Raw genomic sequence first — 21,030 nt, forward strand, 5'->3', positions numbered from 1 at the left:
ACAACAGAAAATTTGGGCTCAATCATGGTTGTAAGTCAAGGACTACCTATATAAAACAAAAATGGCTGAGATGTATGGAAAAGGGACAAACAGCACACACATTACCAGCAAATTACCAGATTTACCAGAGTACAACCAGCACCACGAAAAGCCAATCTCCTCATAATGTCTGACAGGCAAGTAAGCAAACTGAGAAAAGGGAAATCTTTAAAGCACCAACTCAGCCGCAGTATTAGTACAGCCAAAACTGAAAGAGAAGATAACAAAAGGAAAGGAAAACAGAGAAGAAACAAAGGAAGAATAGGTAAATAAAGGAATTAAGAAGAAAGAATAAGGAAAACTATAGAAAACAGCACAAAATAGGATTATAATACCTGGCTTGTTAGCAAATTTGAAATAATGTTTATTTAAAACTCAGAACAAAACTAGCAGTCTTAGAATAAGTGATTAAAGTTTGTAGTTTCACACTTATCAGTTATAAAACTCTATTTGATACGGTAGAACTATAGTCTTAATAGTAATATTATTCCAGAAGAACTATACTAACAAAAAAGATAGTTCATTATATATAAATCACCATAGTGCAGTGATAGTTAACCTTTTCGGCACTGAATGCCGAAACTGGAGCATGCGCATGGGCCAGAGCGCTGGAACCTGGAAGAGCGCAGCTGGCCGTGCACATGCGTGCAATAGAACCTGGAAGAGCAGCTGGCAATGGTGCTCGTGCCCACAGAGAGGGCTCTGCGTTCCACCTCTGGCACACGTGCCATAGGTTCGCCATCACAGCCATAGTGTATCTATTGTTCTAATTAAATAATATATTGACCAACATTTAAAAAATAACATTCAGAAATTGCAAAGGCAAATGTACATCATATAACAAAGTCATTAAGTTTTAATTATAATAAATTATAAAACATTATAAAAACTTCAAATTAATAATGCAGGTACAGATCTAATACTTTTAAATGCAGTTGCTGAAGCACTTCAAACTAAACAATAGCTTAGTGATTGATTATGGAATAATTGGCTATATTTACAACACATAAGACAACAAAACTATAGTTATGTATACACAGAAGTAAACCATATTTTGGTAACAACTGTTTCACATTTTACTCCAAGCCAAGTAGCAGCTGTAATTTTGTCTGATAAATGGCAAATAAATTGAAAGCAAACTCAAACAAAGCAGAGGTATTTAAAGCTAAAGATTAAATGATGGATTTGTACATCGTACAGTGGTTGAAATGATGGTAGGCAATGAAGTTTATAATGTCTTTGAGGATGAAAAATATTGTACATGTAGAAAAAAGAGGAAGAAAAAAAGCAAAAGAGATTTTGAAATAAAATAAAACACTGTTTGGGAAGTAGGTAATATTTACAATATTATTGTTGATTTCATAAGGAGCTTCCAGCAGAATTAATTAAATAATATGGGATGAAACTGAAGTGAGAGAATGCTGGAAGATTTGCTTGGGTATGATAATGAAGACTGAAATTTAAATGAATCCTATAACTAGTTTTCAAAAACTGATAAAAAAAGAAGTAATATGTTATGTAAAATACTAAAGAATAGAAATGCGTAGACGGTGTAGAATAGATGGTAAAAGCAGAGAGATATTAGAACATTGACTTGGCTTGCTTATGGACTGCCTATCTGATTTGTGTAATGTGTGTGTGACAGCTGCTTCAGTACCTGACAATAAAAGAATGCTATTATTGTTTGCCAAACAAAGGAAAAGGTGACAATAATGAATGCAGGGGGATTAATCTGTTAAGTGTGCTTGGCAAGGTGCTGGGCAAGGTGCTGGGCAATTCTGATAGAAAAAGTGTGAGATGACATTAGCAAAATTTAAGAAAACTGTATGACCTTTTCTATAGAGATATTTTTTTTTGCTTTTCAGAATGTTTTTGAGAAATGTACAAATATCTGATCTATTGCATATTTCTTGATTCAAAGGAAGTGTAGTATAAACAGAATTAAGCTTGAATTATGGAAAGTTTAATGCAAGTACCGTATTAAAGTATGGTTGCTAAATATGGTAAAGAGGATCTAATGGAGATATAATATACATAAGCACATTGAATGATTATCAAATGGTTCAACAATAGGCAGGAAGTAAGACAGATGTCTAATGTCTGCTTGATTTTTTAAATTTATTTATGAATAAATATATTAGGAAGTGTGTGTTGTTAGACATAATAAATATAGTAGGAAGTGTGAGCTGTGATGATTGGAGACATGAAAGTACTTATACTTTTGTATGCAGATGATGTCACATTATGGGAGAGAACCAAATGATTCATGTGAATGTTAGATTCAGACACTGTGTCTGCATATATATCAACACTAATATATTAAAAACCAAATTACAGGTAGTACTCGACTTAGACCATAATTTACCCCAACATTTCTATTGCTAAGCGAAATATTTGTTAATTGAATTTTGTCCCATTTTACAAATTTCTTGCCACAGTTGTTAAATGAATTACTGCAGTTGTTAAGTTAGTAACACAGATATTAAGTGAAACTGGCTTCCCCATTGACTTTGCTTGTCAGAAGGTGACAAATGACCCCAGGACACTGCAATTGTCATATGTCAGTTGTTAAGTGTCTGAATTTTGATCACATGACCATGGAAATGCTCCAATGGTTGTAAGTGTGAAAAAGGTCATAAGTCACTTTGTTCAGTGCTGTTGTATCTTTGGTCCCTAAATGAACTGTTGTAAGTCGAGGACTACCTGTAATTGCATTTGACTAGAAAAAGTAAATAAAACAATTGCAAGTTTCTGTAAATAGCAAAACATGAAGAAAGATTAATTTATGTATCTTGAATTTCTGTTAAACTGGAAAAATGGGTGGAGAAATTATAACATGCAAATTTTGGAAGAAAAGATTTGACATCAACATGATGGAATATGTGGTCTATTGTAAAGCAAGAATGCTTGTTGGAAAAAAAATGGCAACATAAAAAAATGTTTTCTGCCCACTTTATTATACAGAAGTGAGAGATTGGTATGCCAAAAGAAATTTATATCAAATGTACATAATAAATGAAGAAGAAATACTATCAGAAATCAAAGAGTGTTAAATGAACATAAGGCAACAAGGACTAACCAGTTCAAAAGAAATTCACTGAGGTGATTTGGTGAGGATGAAAGAGGATCAAACTGGAAATAAAACATTGTGAAATAAAAATCAATGGTCTGAGAAGGGAAATCATGAAAGCAGTGATTGGATAGAGTTGATGAGATCCTCAAAAAAGAAAAAAGGGTTAAAAAAATAAAACACCACGCATGAAATAGTGTATGGACAGAATGGAAAAAAGCATACCGTTTTTTTGGTCAGCTTCACCACGTTATCGCAGCCTGGTTTACCAAGAACAGCTTTTTAGCGGTTGGATCGGCTTCCCGGAATACCGCCAATTAGCTGTTCCAGGCTGCGGGGATCACCAGAGCCCATCGCTGCCTCTGCGTATCACGTTTTTGGCCTTCACACACTCTGTTTTAGACCCATTCCAGACTGCGGGGATTGCCACAGCACATTGTCGCCTCTGTGCATCGCATTTCCGACCTCCGCACGTCACGTTTTCGCCCTCCACATGCCCTGTTTTTGGCCTCCGTGCATCGTATATTTGGCCGGTTCTGGGGGGCGGGGATTGGCGGTGGCAGTGGTGGCAATCCCCACCCCCCAGAACCGGCCAAAAATGTGATGCACGGAGGCCAAAAACAGGGCATGCGGAGGCCGAAAAGGTGACATGCGGAGGTTGAATATGCGATGCACAGAGGCCGAAAATGCGACATGCGGAGGCAGAGATTGGCGGCAATGTGCTGTGGCAATCCCCGCAGCCTGAAACGGGTCTAAAACAGGGTGTGTGGAGGCTGAAATCGTGACACGTGAAGGCTGAAAATTTATTATAAAAATAATATTTTGTTGCTACAGGTCCATTAACTGAACTGCCATTCTTTTTCTATTAGTTAAATAATTGTGTTGATATTACTTGAACAGCACTACAATTGTTTACCTGACTTCAGATAACTACAATGCTTTCAGTATTTTAAATAAACTGTCAATATAGTTACAATTATTACAACATAACAGTTTATCGGACATTAATTTTTCTATCTGACTTAAGTATATCAGCTCAACCAATGAATTCCTAAAGTTCATATCAAGAACAAAACAAAACAGTATTTTTCATATATAAAACATGCCTTTTAAGTTATAATTTCTGGGTAGAATGAAATGAAAAAATCTATATTTATCAGAAGCATGAAAATAGTATCTGTACTATTCTGTAAAAATAACCATTATTCCAGTGTTAAATGAAAACAGCCATCTATCACTTCCTGATTAAATTACATTTTTCCTTTTGGAGTAGATAATTCTAATTTCCAAAAATATAAGAATCCTTCATTATACTGTTGATCTGAAAAAAAGTTCTGTGCAACTTGAAAGCTTGTTAATATGCCAGCCAAATCTGTTTCTTTGGAAGTTATCAATATGCTAAAAAAAACAAACAAACAAAAAAATGGCGTTCTCTTCTGACAATGCCATAATTCTTCAACATTTATTTTAACAAGCAGACAATTAAGATAGTGAGGGCTCCTTGGTGCTCTCTGAGCTTGCTTGTTTTCTTGCAGACCTTTCATTACTCAAACTAGGTAACATCACTAGTTTTGGTAATGAAACGTCTGAAGAAACCAAGCGAGCTCAAAGAGCACCAAGGAGCCCTTATTTCAACCCTGAGCTACAAATATTCTCCTTTATTAAGACAGTCTCAACACATTTTCATTGGCTAAGTAAAATGAAAAATATACAACTCCTTAAGTTTAGAAATAAATGAACTTTGGACATTTCAAAATATTGGTTATTAGATGAATAACTAAACTATAAATTCCAGTATATTGTTAAGCTTTTCAACATCTTTAAATAAATGAAATATCAAATATTAAAGGACAGCTGATTTTTCACTTGATGGTACATATCTTTCTTTTTAGCTGTTATAATTTGCAAATCCCTGTCCCTTTGTGCAGTAACTGTGGCTGGGTTCACACAATATGCTAAATTCAAATTAACACCTGTTGTGGCCACATATATTATATATATATATATTATGTGGCCACAACAGGTGTTAATTTATATGTATAAAAACCATATTATGGTTTACCATGTTGAATCAACAAATTACCATATCCCCAGCACACTGTACGAATCCAGCTTCAGAAACAGTACCTGTATTTCAGGTTGTTTTTATTAGGAAGCCATGCTTTTAAAGAAACTTATAATTTGTATTTTAGAAGAAAGTTTGATGGTGGGGAAAAACAGGCAACAAAGGTTGCTTATGCCTCAATGCGGAGAAGTGGATGGGTTAGAGAGGATTCAGTCCAAAGAAGTGATTACTTTTGACAAGTGCAGCGGGGCTCTGCTCTGGACTAAGGGCGAAAACTTCAAATCATTTCTGCAGCCGGGGCTTTAGGATAGATACCTCTCCTGTTAACTGCTTTTGAAATGTTGGGGTATATATATATATATATATATGTATTTTTTTTCTCTCCTAAACGTGCTGACGAGGGAAAAAGAAAACCCGGAAAACAGATAAAATCACCCACAAATTCCTGGGAAGAATCCACCCGAAAGAGGGGGAAGACTCGCGGGGAGGGGACCGGGGGGGACGTGTGTGAACTCGGGGAGAGAAAAGAGGGTTAGTAGGTCAGAGGCAGCCCAGGGGCTGGTGGAGAGGGCCGGTCTCTTTCCCCTCGGGAGAGACGGGAAGGCCGGTCAGAAGCGGGCAGCAGACCCGAAGAGGAACCAGAAGGGAGGCGAGCAGCCCAGAGTCCTCGGCAGCAGAGGCGCAGAGACCGGGGGCTTCGGCAAAAGAATCTCGCCCAGCAGCTCCGGAGCCACACAAAGGGGACGCGTCGCGGCCTCCTGTCTTCCCTTCCCGCGAGCGCCGCTTGTTTTCCGAAGCCGAGCCAAGCCCGGCCCCTCACCCTGAACTTACCCAGCCAGCCCCGCTGCTGCTGCTGCTAATCCTCCGCCTCCTGCAGCCGCGGCCGCGCTCAGTCCCCGTCGCCGCCACTGCCCCCCGCGCCGTCGGCGTTGCCGCCACTGTTGCCGCTCACTTCGCTCGCTCGCTCCCAAGCGAATCCCGCCGCTGTCGCAAACCTCAAGCCTCTCAGCCGCCAAGCGAGACTCGCGGAGCGACAGCCAGGCCGCGGCGCTTTACGGCAGCCTCTCGGCGAGGTTCTTCTTTCTTCCACGTGGATCGCTCAGAAGGAGAGGAGAGAGTCGCGTCCGGCCGCCATGAAGCGACCGAGTGAGTAGCGCAGCGGCTATTGGGGGGGGGAGGGGAACGGGGACGGGGACACAAACAGGGATGGGCCGGTAATGGAAGTCGGCCGGTCGGTTAATAATTCGCGACCGGAGAGACGCAGGGGAAGGAGCTCCGTACAGGGTGTCTCTCCTGGGCCTTTGCTTCGCAAAGCGATCCGGATCGGGTGAGCCGCTTGTCCTCCACAAAGTAATGAAGTGTAGAGTCGTGTACTGGACAGGCTCCTGCGATCTAAGGCCCACCTGTACCATCCTGATGTTCTCCAGATGCGTTGGAGCACACGAGGGCAGGAGAGTGGAGAAGAGTCTGTGGGTAACCTGGCTTGGCTGTCCATGGAGGTTTTCACTCATCCAGCTCGTGGTTTGTCGCAAAGGTGCTGCTGTTCAAAAGGCAACTGGAATGTCTTGGGTGTTGTTGTTTTTTTCCCCCACCCCTTGAAAACGTTTCTCTTCTTCAAGTTTCAGAATTGGATGAGAAGCGAAAGGTTTTCAAGAGGGGGGGGAAAAAAACCCCCAAGAAAGTCCAGTTGCCTTTTGAACAGCAGCACCTTTGCGACAAACCACGAGCTGGATGAGTGAAAACCTCCATGGACAGCAAGGTATGTTACTGACATTCTTCTCCAATCTCCAGCCCTCATGGGAAGAAACTTCTTCAGCTTCAGAATTGGATGAGAAGAGAAACGTTTTCAAAGGGGGGGGGGAAGTCCAGTTGCCTTTTGAACAGGACCTTTGGGATAACATGGCTTGCCTGCACACACACACACCCCCCCAAGCTGATGCAAAATTAAGTAGCAAGAAGCAAAGGAAAATTCTAAGCAGAGTTTAGAAATGCAGCCCCATTTGCACTTTTCTTGATTTTATAAGGATTTTGTTGTTCTGCGTGGCTTCTGATATAACCTTGTGCTCTTAAACAGAGATGGGTTAATTAAATTTCTACTTGTACTGGTGAGTTCTGGGTGTTTAAAAAAATGTTAAATGAATGGGAAAGCTTACAATCTTAAAACCTATACAACGAAGGGGGAAAATCATTGGGAAAAACCAAGGATATTGTATACTATGTCAGCCAACTATTTATCTGTTGTTATTTTAATGACCCCAGACAATAAGCAATTGGGACTAATCCAAAATACTCAATGAGACTTAAATTTTAAGGACTGTGGAGCGAGAAAATATTACATTCTTAATCATATTCTGTGTTCCTGTAAAGGCAGGATAAATTTGTAATATTACCTAAGAACTCTGGGTCTATTCAGACATTTTCTTTCCTATTTATTAAACTATGTTTCTAGGTTCATAGTTGTGGAAAAATAGTGTGGCACACATTTCATTTGTCCGATATATGCTGATAGAATTTATCTTTTTACATTTTTGTCTTTCAGAGTTAAAGAAAGCTAGTAAGCGCATGACCTGCCACAAACGGTATAAAATACAGAAAAAGGTAAATGTGTATTTTGAATTAATTCCTGCTTAAAACAAGTATGGTTTTTGCTGTTCCCATTGTGTATCCCTGTTGTCTGTCCTGGCTTACAATCGGAGAACAGCTGTTCACTACAGGGAAGAAAGGTTATTTGAATCCTTTTATGAGCAGTATGGAAAGAACATAAAGTTCATGTTATAATTAACTTTTCAGTGGTATAATTCTTGCTTCAAAAATATTTGGTTCAACATTCTTTCATTTCCATTCTTCTCCTTGAATTCCTCCTGTCTTCAGTTTAATGACCCTCTTTGTCATCATCAGTTGATCAGTTATCTTTAGAAAGAAGTAGAAAAGTGACATGCTTTCCTTACAACCTATTTTTGTTATAATGTTAAATAACATTGCAGAATTGTTTTAAAACAGAAGTTCCATTATTTTTGGTTCATAACACTCACAATAGTCAACAAATGTTAAGTATCTCTGTTTCCCTCAAAAATTTAAAATATCCCGCAATGCCTCTGTGAGTTTGCTGGGATACCTTGGTGCACAGTTTGGAACCGTACAGTTTTAAACTAACATTTTTAGAATTTATGATTAAGAATAAGCTATTATTATAGTTTATGTCGTACTTTTGATAATAGAAAGAAGGACTGTACAAGTAAAAAAGTTTCAAAGCTCCAAAAATCAGAATAAAATTAGTATTTTTACAAGCTAAGAATATGTAGCAGAGAAAGTGCTGAAGTCTTTATATGAAGAGGAAAGAGGGATGAAAAAAATCCATAGTAGTAAAAGATGGCCACTGTTTTTTATAGGTACGAGAACACAATAAAAAACTTCGAAAAGAATCAAAGAAACATAAACACAGGAAACCAAAGAAAGATCCTGGAGTTCCCAATACTGCCCCATTTAAAGAAGAGATTCTTCGGGAAGCTGAACATAGGAAGCAACAGGTAAAACAGCTCAAACTTTGGTGTGTAACTATATAAAATTAGACAATCAAACATTTTTTATTAAAAGCAGAATTGATATTTTCTGAGCACCTATCAGGAGTTTTAAAACCATTATTCCATGTTTGCTGGAATTACAGAAAAAATTAATATGTAGTTTTATATATTTATATCTGCTAAAATTATTAAAACATATCTAGGCTACATGTCATGCAGTGCATAATGTATAAAGTCCTGTACAGTGAAATGTAGTAACCAGATAAACATTAGAAGAATGGCCATAATTAGTTTTAAAGCAAGGTGAGGAGGATTCTAATTGTCATAGTGTATAAGAACATATTTATATTTTGTGCTAATAGCGTGAAGAATTGAAACAGAAGCAAAAACTTGCTCGTCAGAAGGAACTAGAAAAGAAACGCAACCAACAAGCAAATAAAAAGGATGCTGGTGATAAGGTATGAATTTTTAGGAAAGCACTACATTCTGATTGTGCTGATCAGTGGAGAGGAATATGTCATTAGCTTGAAAAATCACATTTATTTCTTTCAGAATAATTGTACCCTGAGCCTCTGCATCTGTACCTACCTTTCTAGTCATGGGGTGGGCGATCCAGCCTATGGCTGCTCTAGAGTGAAGTACAACAGGCCCACCCATCTTCCCCATGTTGTTTAGTATCTATTTGAAAGTGCTTTGGGAGATCATTATTCAGTTTGGAGTACAGTATTATCAGTGCACTGATTCTATTCAAGTCTTGAACCAGTATCTACAGGCTATAGGGACTAAGTGAGGAAAACCAAGCTCAGAGTAAATCTAGCAAAATGGGGATGCCGGTTGTGTTAAGCATCTTGAGTGTCTGGAAATATTGTATCCCATGGTTGTGTTATTCCTCCTGAAGGAGCACATCTAACATTTGAGAATGCCCCTTGATTTTTTGGTCAGGGGCTTTTGTTCAGCTTTAATGATGCAAAAGTGACCCCCTGTTCTGAACCAGGACGCCTTATTGACTCATAGCTTGATCACCACATGATAGGATTCCCACAATACACTTGATGTGGTGCTGCCTTTACAGACAATGTGCTATAACTGGTGCAGAATATAGTAACTAGACAGCTTATACTGAAGACCCATAATTGCAGAGTGGCCCCTCTTCTGCACTTGCTGCTCTGATTGCCAATAGATTTTGGAACCTAATGCAAAATACTGGTTATTGCAAATAAAACTTTATTCAATGTTTACTGGGTTATGTCAGGGATTTTCTTACTGTGATGTTCTTTGAATAGCTAGGTGGGATCCACTTAAGGTTCTACCCCTATGGAAAGTAATAGGGAAAGGAATAGGCCAAAAGGCAGGTCATCTCTAATAACCCTCTATGTAGTCAAACACACTGCTCCTCAGAGATGCTGGGTCCCTTCCCTTTGCTGTTTCAGGAGGCAATGAAAACCATTCTATTTCAGCAGACTTTTGGCCCCTAATGAGGAATTGTGGGTATCACTTAGTTTTACATTTTAGGCTGTTTCTTCAATGAGTTTAAAAGTATTTTAGTTGGATTGGTAGTATATCCTGTTTTGCACGCTGCCAAGTATCTGGATTAGGAGGGTATATAAATGCTGTAAATTAAAGAAGGAACTTTTATTATTGCACCCCGCTATTACAAGTGATATTGGTTTCCTAATTTCTAAATTTTCTTCCGTTTTTTTCATTTATTCATAGAAATCAACTATAAAGCAAAAAACGAAATCTAACCAGCAGGTCCAAAAGAATTCAAAGAAATCATTTTGTGAGGAGTTAAAAACGGTGAGAAAGTTTTTCAGATAAAAGAAATGCTATATATTTCTTTTATTTTTAAAAGAGCTATTAGTTTGACAACTCACAATAGTTTAAGAATTACTTTGTTCTCCACATAAATCAGTTCTGCTCTTTGAGAAAAAACATTTAATGAAGTTCTTCAGTATCCTAAGTCTTAACGTTAGGTCTATGGAACTTGTTTCTTTTCTTATCATATCTAGAAGTTTTAGTTGCTTTATAAATTTGTGAAATCATAAATTATATTTCTTATCTGACAATAGTAATTTGAACTATTATTACATCCAGTATGATCTCTTGCCGGTGATTGGCAAAATATCATCCTCTGCTTCAGTTTCGTGTCCTCCTTCCTCCTATCCTAGAGCAGATGGAGGGTTTAGGGAAGGAGAGCACAAGGGGAATTTCCCAAACTGAGCAGAATACCATTTTTTCCCTACATACTGCTTTTCAGCATATTCAAAGACAAAAGAAGTACAGTGATGAAAGTATTCTAGATCTGTTCCAAGCTATTTTCTTTCTGTTTTATTAAGTTTTGAACATGTGCATATTTTATTTGTATTTATAGCCTACTTTTTTATAAAGCTATTTGCAGTTACCTTTAGCTGTATATTTAAATGTTCCCAACCATTTTTTTAGCATGATTTCTACTAAGAAATCCATGAGTTTGATATGGTTCTGAAAATAATCCTCAGAAAATGTTGTATTCAATTATTTGGAGAACCTTTTTTTTAAGTCCATTTGAATTACTCTTAAATTAGCTCGATACCAAAATAGTACTGGGAATGTCAGGACTCAGAAGTTTCAAATGTAAATTAGTCTTATGATCTCAAATGCCATATTGTTCTTTATTACTCTTTAGGTAATTGAGGCTTCAGATGTCATACTTGAAATCTTGGATGCTAGAGATCCTCTAGGCTGTAGATGTCCACAGGTTGAACAACTTATTGCTCAGTCTGAGGGAAGAAAAAAAATACTTTTGATTTTAAATAAGATTGGTAAGTAAAACGAGTAATGTTTTTTTTTTTTACATACACGTTTCAGCTCTATTCATAGGCCAATTAAGTCCAATGATTTGAAGATCTCATGTGTGAAATTTAGAAATGGAGACAGGAGACTTGTCCATTTTTTTAAAATGCTAGTAGAGGCTGGCTTGTATTTAAGCTTTAGAGTTTGACTGCATTGTTGATTACATTGTCATTTTAATAATTCTTCAGTAGGATGTGAGCTATGAGGAGGCTATAAAACGTGCTGACCTGCATCTGGAGACTGTCAGATCCAACTCTGAGCTCACTTTTCCTGCTAAGGAGGAATAGCTGATTCTAGTCATTCTCATCCTGTATGTTTAGAAACACCTAGATTGCACCCACACAGTGTTTAGATCTTGTGAAAATCTTCACAAGCATTTTGCTTTCCAAGCTGCTGGCGGGCACACGGCGTTATTCCCATTTAATGCAGCCCTCTGTTGAAAGAAACTGAAATAAAGCTGACTGTGGAAAGGCTTTTATTGAAGTATTGATTAAACTATGCTTCATTCTGTTCTGCTGAATGAAACCTCAAAATTGTATTGATGTCCTGGATGTTTATCTCAAACTCAGAATATATCTGGTTCGCTGAAGAGTTTAGAATTGCCTCTGGAATTACCCATATATAGAGCTGTGAATATCCTCTGGAGTATGGTACCTTTCCTTAGCTACTAAATTTGCAATGTTGCGCATAACAAAGAATATCTTCTATGTTAATCAAGCAGTCATGTGTGAAATAGCAACTATTTTGGTTGCTGGGTGTTATTTTTGTGTATCTTCATATCTTACAATCTGTTGATTGTCCAATAAAATTACTTATTTAATAGGCTTTATTGGTTTCCGTAGTTCTCAAGATCTATGACCTAGATCTAAAATAGTTAACCATTTTTAATAGGTTCATGCTGGGCAGCTTCATGAAGTAAATAATGTTCCTCATAATACTTTTGAGAAACATGGCTAAGTCTAAATCCAATGAAATAGAATCTTATCATTGCACCAGTCAGTTTCATTTGAACAGTTTGTTAAGGATTATGGGTAATAGGACTTTCAGTGTGAAAGAAACAGAAATAATGGGATCTACAAATCTTAGACATTTATTTCTATTTTAAAATTGCATCAGAATAGGACATGGAATACTTACTGCAATTAATTAATTAATTTCTTACTGCAAGTAGGCAGAAGTGCTCTTTATATGATATACATCTAATAATACCATACTCCAAGACTTTAGAGAACAACAGATTACAGACAACTGCAAATAGTTTTCAGTATTTAGTGAGTAGCTTAAAAATGTTGATGCCATAATGACCATAACTCAGTGGCTTCCTAGATGTAACCCTGAAAAGGCATGAGGAATTTGGTAGTCTCTTCTGCCTAACAGATTTTATTAAAAAGCAGGGAGTTTTGTGAGCTGCAACATACTTCATCCGATACCTTTTAGTAAAATTTGTTAGTTAGGAAATGGGCTGCCATGTTCCTTCTGATTTTTTTCTCCATATGCTAAGACAGTTTTCCTCTTACTCAGTTTTTGAATAGCATGGATTGTCACCCAACAGCATATTTTTACACCAAGCTTCTGCATGTTTTTTCTCCTAGATCTGATACCAAAAGAAAACTTAGAAAATTGGTTAAATTATTTAAATAAAGATCTTCCAACTATTGCTTTTAAATCTGCAATGCAGATAAAAGACAGAACTGTGGTAAGAACATATTTTCCTGTCTTCTGTAATACTACCCAATCTGTTTTTAGAATAGTATATGCAAACTATTGATAAAAGACTAAAGATAATACGAAATGTTTTCCTCCTGTTTAATAAATGATTAAATTAGTATTCCTGAAGATACAGCGATCATACATTCTGTAGAGGTAAGCATGCATAGATTGTATTACCACTATCATATATTCTTCTAGAAAATTCTTAAACAGGCCATTTATACTACTGAGTCCAACCCACTTTTCATGCAGGAAACAAAGCATTTCCATCCAAAAGAGGAGTCATTGGAAAATTGATTATACTATGATACTACCATTATTGTTAGATAGAAAAAAAGTTTATTTTCATTAGAAATAAGCAATGGTGCTAATATTACCAGACAGAAGATAGTAGTTGTGCTTCCTCAGTTGTGTTGATTGTTTCTTTCTTAATAACTAAAATTCTCTGACTAGAAAACTTTGTTGGGATCATCTAGTGCTAAAAAGCATTCGTGTTTTCCCTCTGTAAATAAATGATGAGGGCAGTGAAAGATTCTGAAATCTAAAATGGTATACCAGAGCTATGGAAAAAATAAACCTAGAGGCTTGAACATAGTTAGGGACAAGAGAGATTGGGTATCATATAAAATAGTTCTGGGGTCTTTATGACTGTATTTATTTAAAAATGCATTATCTAGGATTTTGTGCCTTTCCATTTTATTCACATTAACTCTGAATAAAGTTAATGTGTAAAATTTCAGAAATATTCTATGAAGATTCTTAACTTTTCCTATTGAAGGAATTGTGGCAAGTACCCACTACAGATGGAGTGTTGTTCTGCTTTTTGTTTAGATACAAATTCATAAATTACTGATTTCATGGATTTATAATTGCTTTGTTTAGTTAAAAATCCATAAATTAATTACTCTCTTAGAGATTTTATGGATTGATTATAATTGATTCTTTGACTTATATTCTTTTAGTAAAAAGCTGCTTTTAACTTATCATGCTCTTTGCCATATGGCTGTATCTTGTAGTCTATTCTGGTAGAAATATATTTCTCTGTGAAATAGATATCCTGCTGATCTTACTTTAAATTTACAGCAAGAGAAAAGAAATACAAAGAAGAATAGTGCATACCTAGAATTATCAAGAGCAAACAAATGCTTTGGAAGTGAATGTCTCCTGAAACTTCTACAAGAATATAGTATGACTAAAGATGAAGTTATACAGGTTGGGGTGATAGGTAAGTTTGCCTTGTCCGTATGGAGTTCTGTGAATTATAGTACATACTTGTATATAGTAAGGACTGCTATGGAAATTCATGCTTGAAAATATACATAAAATATTGTAATTGGTCATATTATACATTTCTTATGCTGAGGATGCCTGCTTATTTATAACATTGGAGTGAGAAATGAGGATATATGCTTTTGTCTTAGTCTCATGGTGAAGACTTCAGATCCAACTCTGATCTTGCTCTATAGGCACTTTAAAAATGGAAAACCCAATTGGCCCCCGTTATTCTAACCAATATTTTCAAAGAATGCAACATTGTCCAAAATCAGAAGACGAAAATGTACTGCATTTTATTCTTCCACTCAGATCTTCTTATATTTGAAACCTAAATGTAATAGCCAAATGAGAGGAAGAGGAAATTGAAATAGGAATCCAACCTTTTCTGAATCATTTTTTTTCTGAAATATCTGATTATTTAAAGTGGCATTCCTAGAATATAAAGTAATTTGAAGGTGCTATATTTACGTTCATAGAATCTAAAGATTCTAAAAATAGAATCTTACCCATCTAAATCTGATATTCAAAATAATTCACTTCATGTTACGTCTTACAAAAGTTTTTTGTTTTATGACTGGCTTTAGGTTTTCCAAACGTGGGGAAAAGCAGCATAATCAATAGTCTGAAAGAGGTACGCGCCTGCAACGTGGGACCAGAGAGAGGCCTAACAAAGTTAGTGTTGTAACAGAGCACGCATATGCATGGGTTGGTCTTTCTGGGTCCCTCAAGCAACAGTCCCTCAGTCCTTCTCCCATAATCCTTGGGAGTCTGCCCAGGGTCTGCCACCACCCATTTTTTACAGAGAAAAATTCTTTCTGCATCTTTGTCAGGAGGAAAAGTGTGGGGAAAAACTTGTTTTTCTTAACTTATCTGTAGTTTATAGAGTGGCCAGAATATGCAGCAGTTATACATAGAATTACTTAGATCATGTTAAAAAAAATTATTTTTTTAAAAAAAACCAATTGAAAGTTAGCCTAGATAGCTATTTCCTTCCGTAGCTTCTTTCGAAGTTTTTCTCCAATCCTTCTGTGGATGACTACATTCCATTATTCTGCCATCTGTTTCCTCATTATTCTGGTTTGTGCGTGCACCTGATTCATCCCAACCATTATGTCTCTGTTCTGTTAAGGTCCGTACAAGCAGTGCACATTGACAAACGTATCAAGATGTTGGATAGTCCCTGTATACTTGCAGCACCTTCATGCTCTGTTCTCGCTCTAGCACTGAGAAGCATCACATATGCTGAAAACCTACTTGATTCAGTAGATGCTGTTCTGAAGCACTGTAGGAAACAGCAGGTAAAGATACTGTACAGTTTCACCATTTGATTGTAGCCGTTTTATGAACTTTTGATTAAACCTTATTTTCTATAATTCAGTGTAGGATTTGAGCAGTGTAGCTAGATGACACTGTATTCATTAATTTGGCATATCAGTGAAATGAAATTGTGTTGACTGTATCTACAATAGAAGGGAATACTTACGTTCTATTTATACAATAGAGAATATAATTGTGCCCAGTGTGCCACCATTTAGGCAAGTGAGAAATGAGGATACTTGCTATGTCATACTGTTACGGTGATGACATCAGATCCAACTCTGATCTTGCTGTACCCTTAAATGGTGCTTTTTGATCAGCTTTATTTTTTTCCACTTCAGAAAAGTAGTGACTTATATAAATGAATTGGAGGAGAAGCAGGCAACTGGATGTGGCCGGCTGGAAATTATGTAGGAATTTCTTCATACAAGAAAAAAATTCTGAGAATATAATACTTGTGGGGCTTTTCTTTTATTCTAGATCATGTTACACTATAATATCTCAGACTACAGGCATTCTCTGGAATTTTTAACTTTGCTCGCTCAAAAGAGAGGAATGTTGAAAAAAGGTGGTCTTCCTGATACAGAAGGTGCGGCTAAATTACTGCTCTCTGACTGGACAGGGTAAATATGTGGTCATTTAATTACAATAAAACAAGCTCTTCTGCTATAGTAGTGAGATTATTTTTTTTTATAAGACCTGTGCTTGGAAGACCAAACAGTAAATTTATCATGAGTCTATTTCAATTCTAAGATTGTTGTTACTTCTAGTACCATACAACTTGCTATAACTAAAATTTCAGAGGTAGGGAAGAACCTCCTTCGTATATTTACTAGGGATTGAGTCAGAGATTTTCCCATGCAAAATGTGTATTATTGAATCTTAAATAAACAAGACTATTTACAGTTTTAAGTGTATTTTCCATGCTATGACATAAAACTGTCATATGATAAACTTTGTCTGAAACATTGCTTTTTGCAAAGCATGAAGGCCATGGCAGAGTGGAGGGCAGCCAAAAGAGCAGAGATGGGAGGGAGAAATAGGCAGGTAGAGGGAGTGGACGGGTGCCAAGAGCCCATTTTTTTGAGCATGTGACTGAAAGGGCACTGTAAAAACCTAACTTCAGTGACTTGACATAAGTTCAAGTTCAGCACTATTGTAATTTTGAATGGTTGCTGAACAGATGGTTATTAACAAGGACTACCTATATACCGATTGCAATTAATCTGAGTCAATGCTTAATTTAGAACTTGCACGGTGAATATCAAAGAATGAGAACACTAAGGGAAGACACCAAGATGGTAATAAATCTTGAGAGGTTTATTAGGAAATTGTTCCTGAATGTACAGCATCAGAAGGTTACAACCCCAAACATCCATGTGAACCCAAATGGTAGGATTCCAGAACTCTACTCACGAGGAAGTTGGTTAAAAGAGCAAATCTTAAAGCCATTTTCCCCCACTGTTCTGCCCTTTGGAATGTTTATTTCTGTGATGAGATAATTAAGCAAAAGGAAATTAATATATGTATTTACATTCATTGGAGCACAAGGGATTTATAAAAAACTAAAAGGTATACACACTGGGGAAATAGGCATGGACAGATGCCATGCCTAATGCAGCTCAGCGGAAATACACATGGAAAGAAATCCTAGTGCAGCTCGGTGGCAAACAAAAGCTTTCAGTGTGAAATTGATTAGGATTTTGCCAATATCAGGCAGCAACTGCCAGCAGAGGTTTCGAAACAACTAATTAAGGTCACTTGTTAACTTCAATCTTAGCACTCTTTAGGAAACTGCTGTGCTGCAGGAAAAAAGCAGCTGAGGAAAAGATAGCTTGTTTAAGCAACCTCTCTGCCCTGCACTGGAGAACTGGGACAGGCACTGGATAAGATATGCTATAATGCTGAACCATGTGACCGTAATGGTCACAAGTACACATGTTGGCTGCTTAGTTACTGTTTCATCACTGTCATAATTGCAAAGGGTCACTGTCTGAGTCAGTTGGTGAACAAGGACTACTACTACTACTATGTATGTATATGCAGAAAGAAGTTTTAAGAGTTTATTCAGCTTTTTCATTTTAAGAGATTTTTATATTTCTGTTCAAGGGTGAAAATCTCTCCTAAACGTCCTTTTTTTCAGTGCCAAAGTTCGTTACTATTCTCGACCTCCTGAACCATGGACTCTGTCTCCACATCTTTCCAGGGAAGGAGTAGCAACAATACAGGAGGGTTTTAATTTTGAGGAATTGGAAGAAGATAACAAAACTACTGTAAATGGTGAGATTTTTCTTAACCTAACCATCTCTCATCTTATATACATATAAGAGCAAAATCCATAATGACCTAGTATAAATTACTGAATGGTTTACATATTACAGAATACTTTTTCCAGAGGCTATGTTTGAATTCCATGAAAAAAATATTGGTAATGTTGGATATGTTTCACATTTCAGGGAAAACAAAGTTTAATCCCTACAAAGACACCAGCATATCCCTCAATTTAACCGCCAAGTTACAATTAGTTTATACAGGAATGTTAACTCTTTTCTCCATCTGTTGCTTTCTCCTACATAAAATTATTTATATATGCTAGGAATAATTAAACATTTAAGTTTACTTCAGTGCTCTTGCTTGAAATAGCTTATCCCGACTCTGGTTGAGCTTTATTTAAAAATGCAAATTTATAGTGCTAATTGTCTCATGAACATTATAATTCATCAGGAGTTATAAATAATTTTTATTTGTGGTACTTGGAGGTGGGGGAGGGGAAGGTATAACTTTTCTTTGTTTCGATTATTCAAGTCTCCTGTATGCAGCTGGCAATTGGTGAAATACCTGTTGTGGAAGGATGTTTCTAATTGCCTTTTCTGGTTTCTCTTCATATTACCTATTCGTCTAGAAGTACATACTTGGCTTTATGTTTGATTTAAGATCTGATTATAATATTAGTGCAATGTTAAATCTGACAAAATTATAAGAAATTCTGGAATTGTAATGGAGTTGGGTGGCTTTAGAGATGTGATAAATAAATATTAAGAATATTCATAGCAAGAAAGACATATAGTCATAAGTAGCTTTGGGAAGGTTTATAACTGAACAGTTGCTAAGCAATAGACCATAAACCAAGGATTCCATGCAGCTAATGTTCCTCCGTTTATTTTTTTTCCCATCAGTAAAAAAAATAGCAAATAGTCTTGCTAATTAGCAGTCTTGCTAATAATCATAATCTTAAAAGTGTTGCAACAGAATTCATTTCTGTGGCAGTTTAACTTTTGGCAAAATGCCCTAGAAAGTTCTGTTTGTTCAGTCAGTCTCTTAAGAGAGTATTTCTTTTTTAGCTAACAAATACCCTAACCAGGCAAGCACTATTATCTTCCAATCTCCTGGCTTCACGGATGGCATTATGGAAGATAATGAACAGCCAGAGGAAGCCCTGGAATCAGAAAAGGCGGAAGAAAATGATGAAGAATTAACTGAAGAAGAAATTGAGGATGATGAAAGTGACCTTGATGATGTGGAAGAGGTAACAGTTAAATTTTAAGATGTTTAGGACGCTGTCCAGTGAGATCTTTACTTGGCTGAATTGTTTCTCCTGTGAATGAACTGGGAGGAAAACATTTTGAACTGTGTGCAAGGAAGGAGAAAGAAATCATGTTATATAGGCAAAACCCTGTTTAAGTGATATGGGACTTCATTTGTAATATTAAGCAATTTCAAAATACAGTTTGTGGATTCATCACTCAGATTATGAAGGATGGATGTTTAGATATTTGAAACCCTGTTAATACAGAATAGATTTTAATTCCTATCTTTAAAATGGAGAACAACCACTAACTTAGAGTATATAGGAAGGTATATGCACTGCATCTGGTTTTCCTATATCAGTATCATGTTGATACAGCAATTATTAATCTTGTTTTAGGAAAGTGACAAATTAATGAGTAGTCAAACACCCTCTGAAGAATTGAAAGCAAAGAATGCAAACTTGGACATGTTACCTACAGGTATATATTAAACCTACAAATTTCACACGAGTAAATATTTAAATAGAAAAAGCCCAAAATATTCTGAACTTGTGTTTTTTTTTCTTTAGATGATAAACAACTCAAAACCAGTGACCTGGATGATGCCTATGACTTCAATACCGATTACATGTGAAGAAAATATTACAAAATTCAAGTATTTTTCACATTCTGGAATGCATTCCTAATCTGTTTTGCAGTTACTGAACACCAGACTCTTGTAAATATTTTGGAAGTAGCAGCTGATAAGGAAAGATGCTTTCTGATGTAGTAAATTTTGTTCAGTAAATGCTTTGATCATATGAACTATAAGCAGAAGTAAAATCAGTGTTTTACAAAAGCAGAATGAAGCAACAATTCAGACTGTAGCCTGTGTAGGGCTTGTGTTGAATAAGTATGGATAACAAAGGACTTTCTATTTTCCAAACTGGAAAAACCTGAGCTGCATTGCGGAAAATCCTATGGTGGAATGAAAAATATTTTTCTTGGGTTTTTTTTTCTTCTTCTTCCTACAATAGTAAGCTTAGCACTAAAATGAAAGTTGAAGCCAATAAAGGGTAAAGGAACAGGTAAAAATTGCTTCTTTCCTGAATTATGCATTTTTCATAATTCTGTAGCCTCAGTTCCATCTTAATAAGGCATAATTATGTTGTATACAGGAATACATAATGCAGGTTCCTGAGGAACCTAATATGTGTAATTAGAAAATATAACCAAAAGTGCACATATATTTGTGACGTCTTCCTGCTCAATATGTAAGTAGTGCAGCCATATAGAATATGCACTCTTATATGAAATCCAGAATTTTTTTTTAAATGATATAATTGCATATCTTTATCTAATTTTTCTTTGGATGTATATACAGAGGCAAGAATATAACCTGTAATGCAGTACAGCCAAAGCCCTTTCCCATCCACTGTTTACTTCTAATTGTTTCTGTTTTCAGCCACCATTTCTTCTCAGATGAATATAGACATAATGAGTAGATTTACAAGGTTTACCTAATTCCTGATAATTAGAAAGACAAAAGTGGTTCAGCCTTTTTTGAACAAGAATCATACTTAACTATTGGATGGCCCACCAGAGGTCACATTCTTCTATGTGACACATATAATATTTCTGTAATCAAGAAGTTTCTCCTTCTGTTGCATGGTAGTTTAGCAGCAACTTTTGGAG

The 21,030-nt window shown here is 36.4% G+C and overlaps 2 protein-coding genes and 2 non-coding genes across 33 annotated transcripts in view; 3 read left to right on the forward strand and 1 right to left on the reverse strand.

Moving 5' to 3' along the window:
* Positions 1-6,192, reverse strand: part of PBRM1 (polybromo 1) — a 60,575-nt gene extending 54,383 nt beyond the window's left edge. For 12 of the 30 annotated variants that reach the window (XM_060688396.2, XM_060688395.2, XM_034439059.3 and 9 more), the window contains exons 1-2: positions 6,006-6,192; positions 117-247 (exon numbers count right to left, since the gene is read on the reverse strand). In XM_060688396.2, the coding sequence (XP_060544379.1) occupies positions 117-164 (48 nt within the window). In that variant the 5' untranslated portion in view covers positions 165-247; positions 6,006-6,192. Of the gene's footprint in view, positions 1-105; positions 248-6,005 lie in introns of all 30 variants that reach the window. The other 18 variants (XM_034439077.3, XM_087887742.1, XM_034439048.3 and 15 more) reach the window with 6 other exon arrangements.
* GNL3 (G protein nucleolar 3) lies at positions 6,066-20,430 on the forward strand. Its single transcript, XM_034439216.3, has 15 exons — positions 6,066-6,320; positions 7,714-7,772; positions 8,564-8,701; positions 9,058-9,153; positions 10,409-10,492; positions 11,361-11,496; positions 13,120-13,223; positions 14,321-14,462; positions 15,097-15,184; positions 15,642-15,810; positions 16,310-16,452; positions 17,973-18,109; positions 19,171-19,355; positions 19,755-19,836; positions 19,926-20,430. Exons 1-15 carry the CDS (start codon positions 6,308-6,310, stop codon positions 19,988-19,990), a joined length of 1,641 nt encoding a protein of 546 aa, XP_034295107.1. The 5' UTR covers positions 6,066-6,307; the 3' UTR covers positions 19,991-20,430.
* LOC117660639 (small nucleolar RNA SNORD19) lies at positions 11,724-11,799 on the forward strand. The gene has a single exon (XR_004589752.1). It is a non-coding gene; the product is annotated as a small nucleolar RNA SNORD19 (small nucleolar RNA).
* On the forward strand, positions 16,054-16,127 carry LOC117660640 (small nucleolar RNA SNORD19). The gene has a single exon (XR_004589753.1). It is a non-coding gene; the product is annotated as a small nucleolar RNA SNORD19 (small nucleolar RNA).
* Positions 20,431-21,030: the final 600 nt, after the last annotated feature.

This window comes from Pantherophis guttatus, chromosome 2 (assembly GCF_059756535.1).
Source record: "Pantherophis guttatus breed Tessera chromosome 2, ASM5975653v1, whole genome shotgun sequence".
Lineage (NCBI taxonomy): Eukaryota > Metazoa > Chordata > Lepidosauria > Squamata > Colubridae > Pantherophis > Pantherophis guttatus.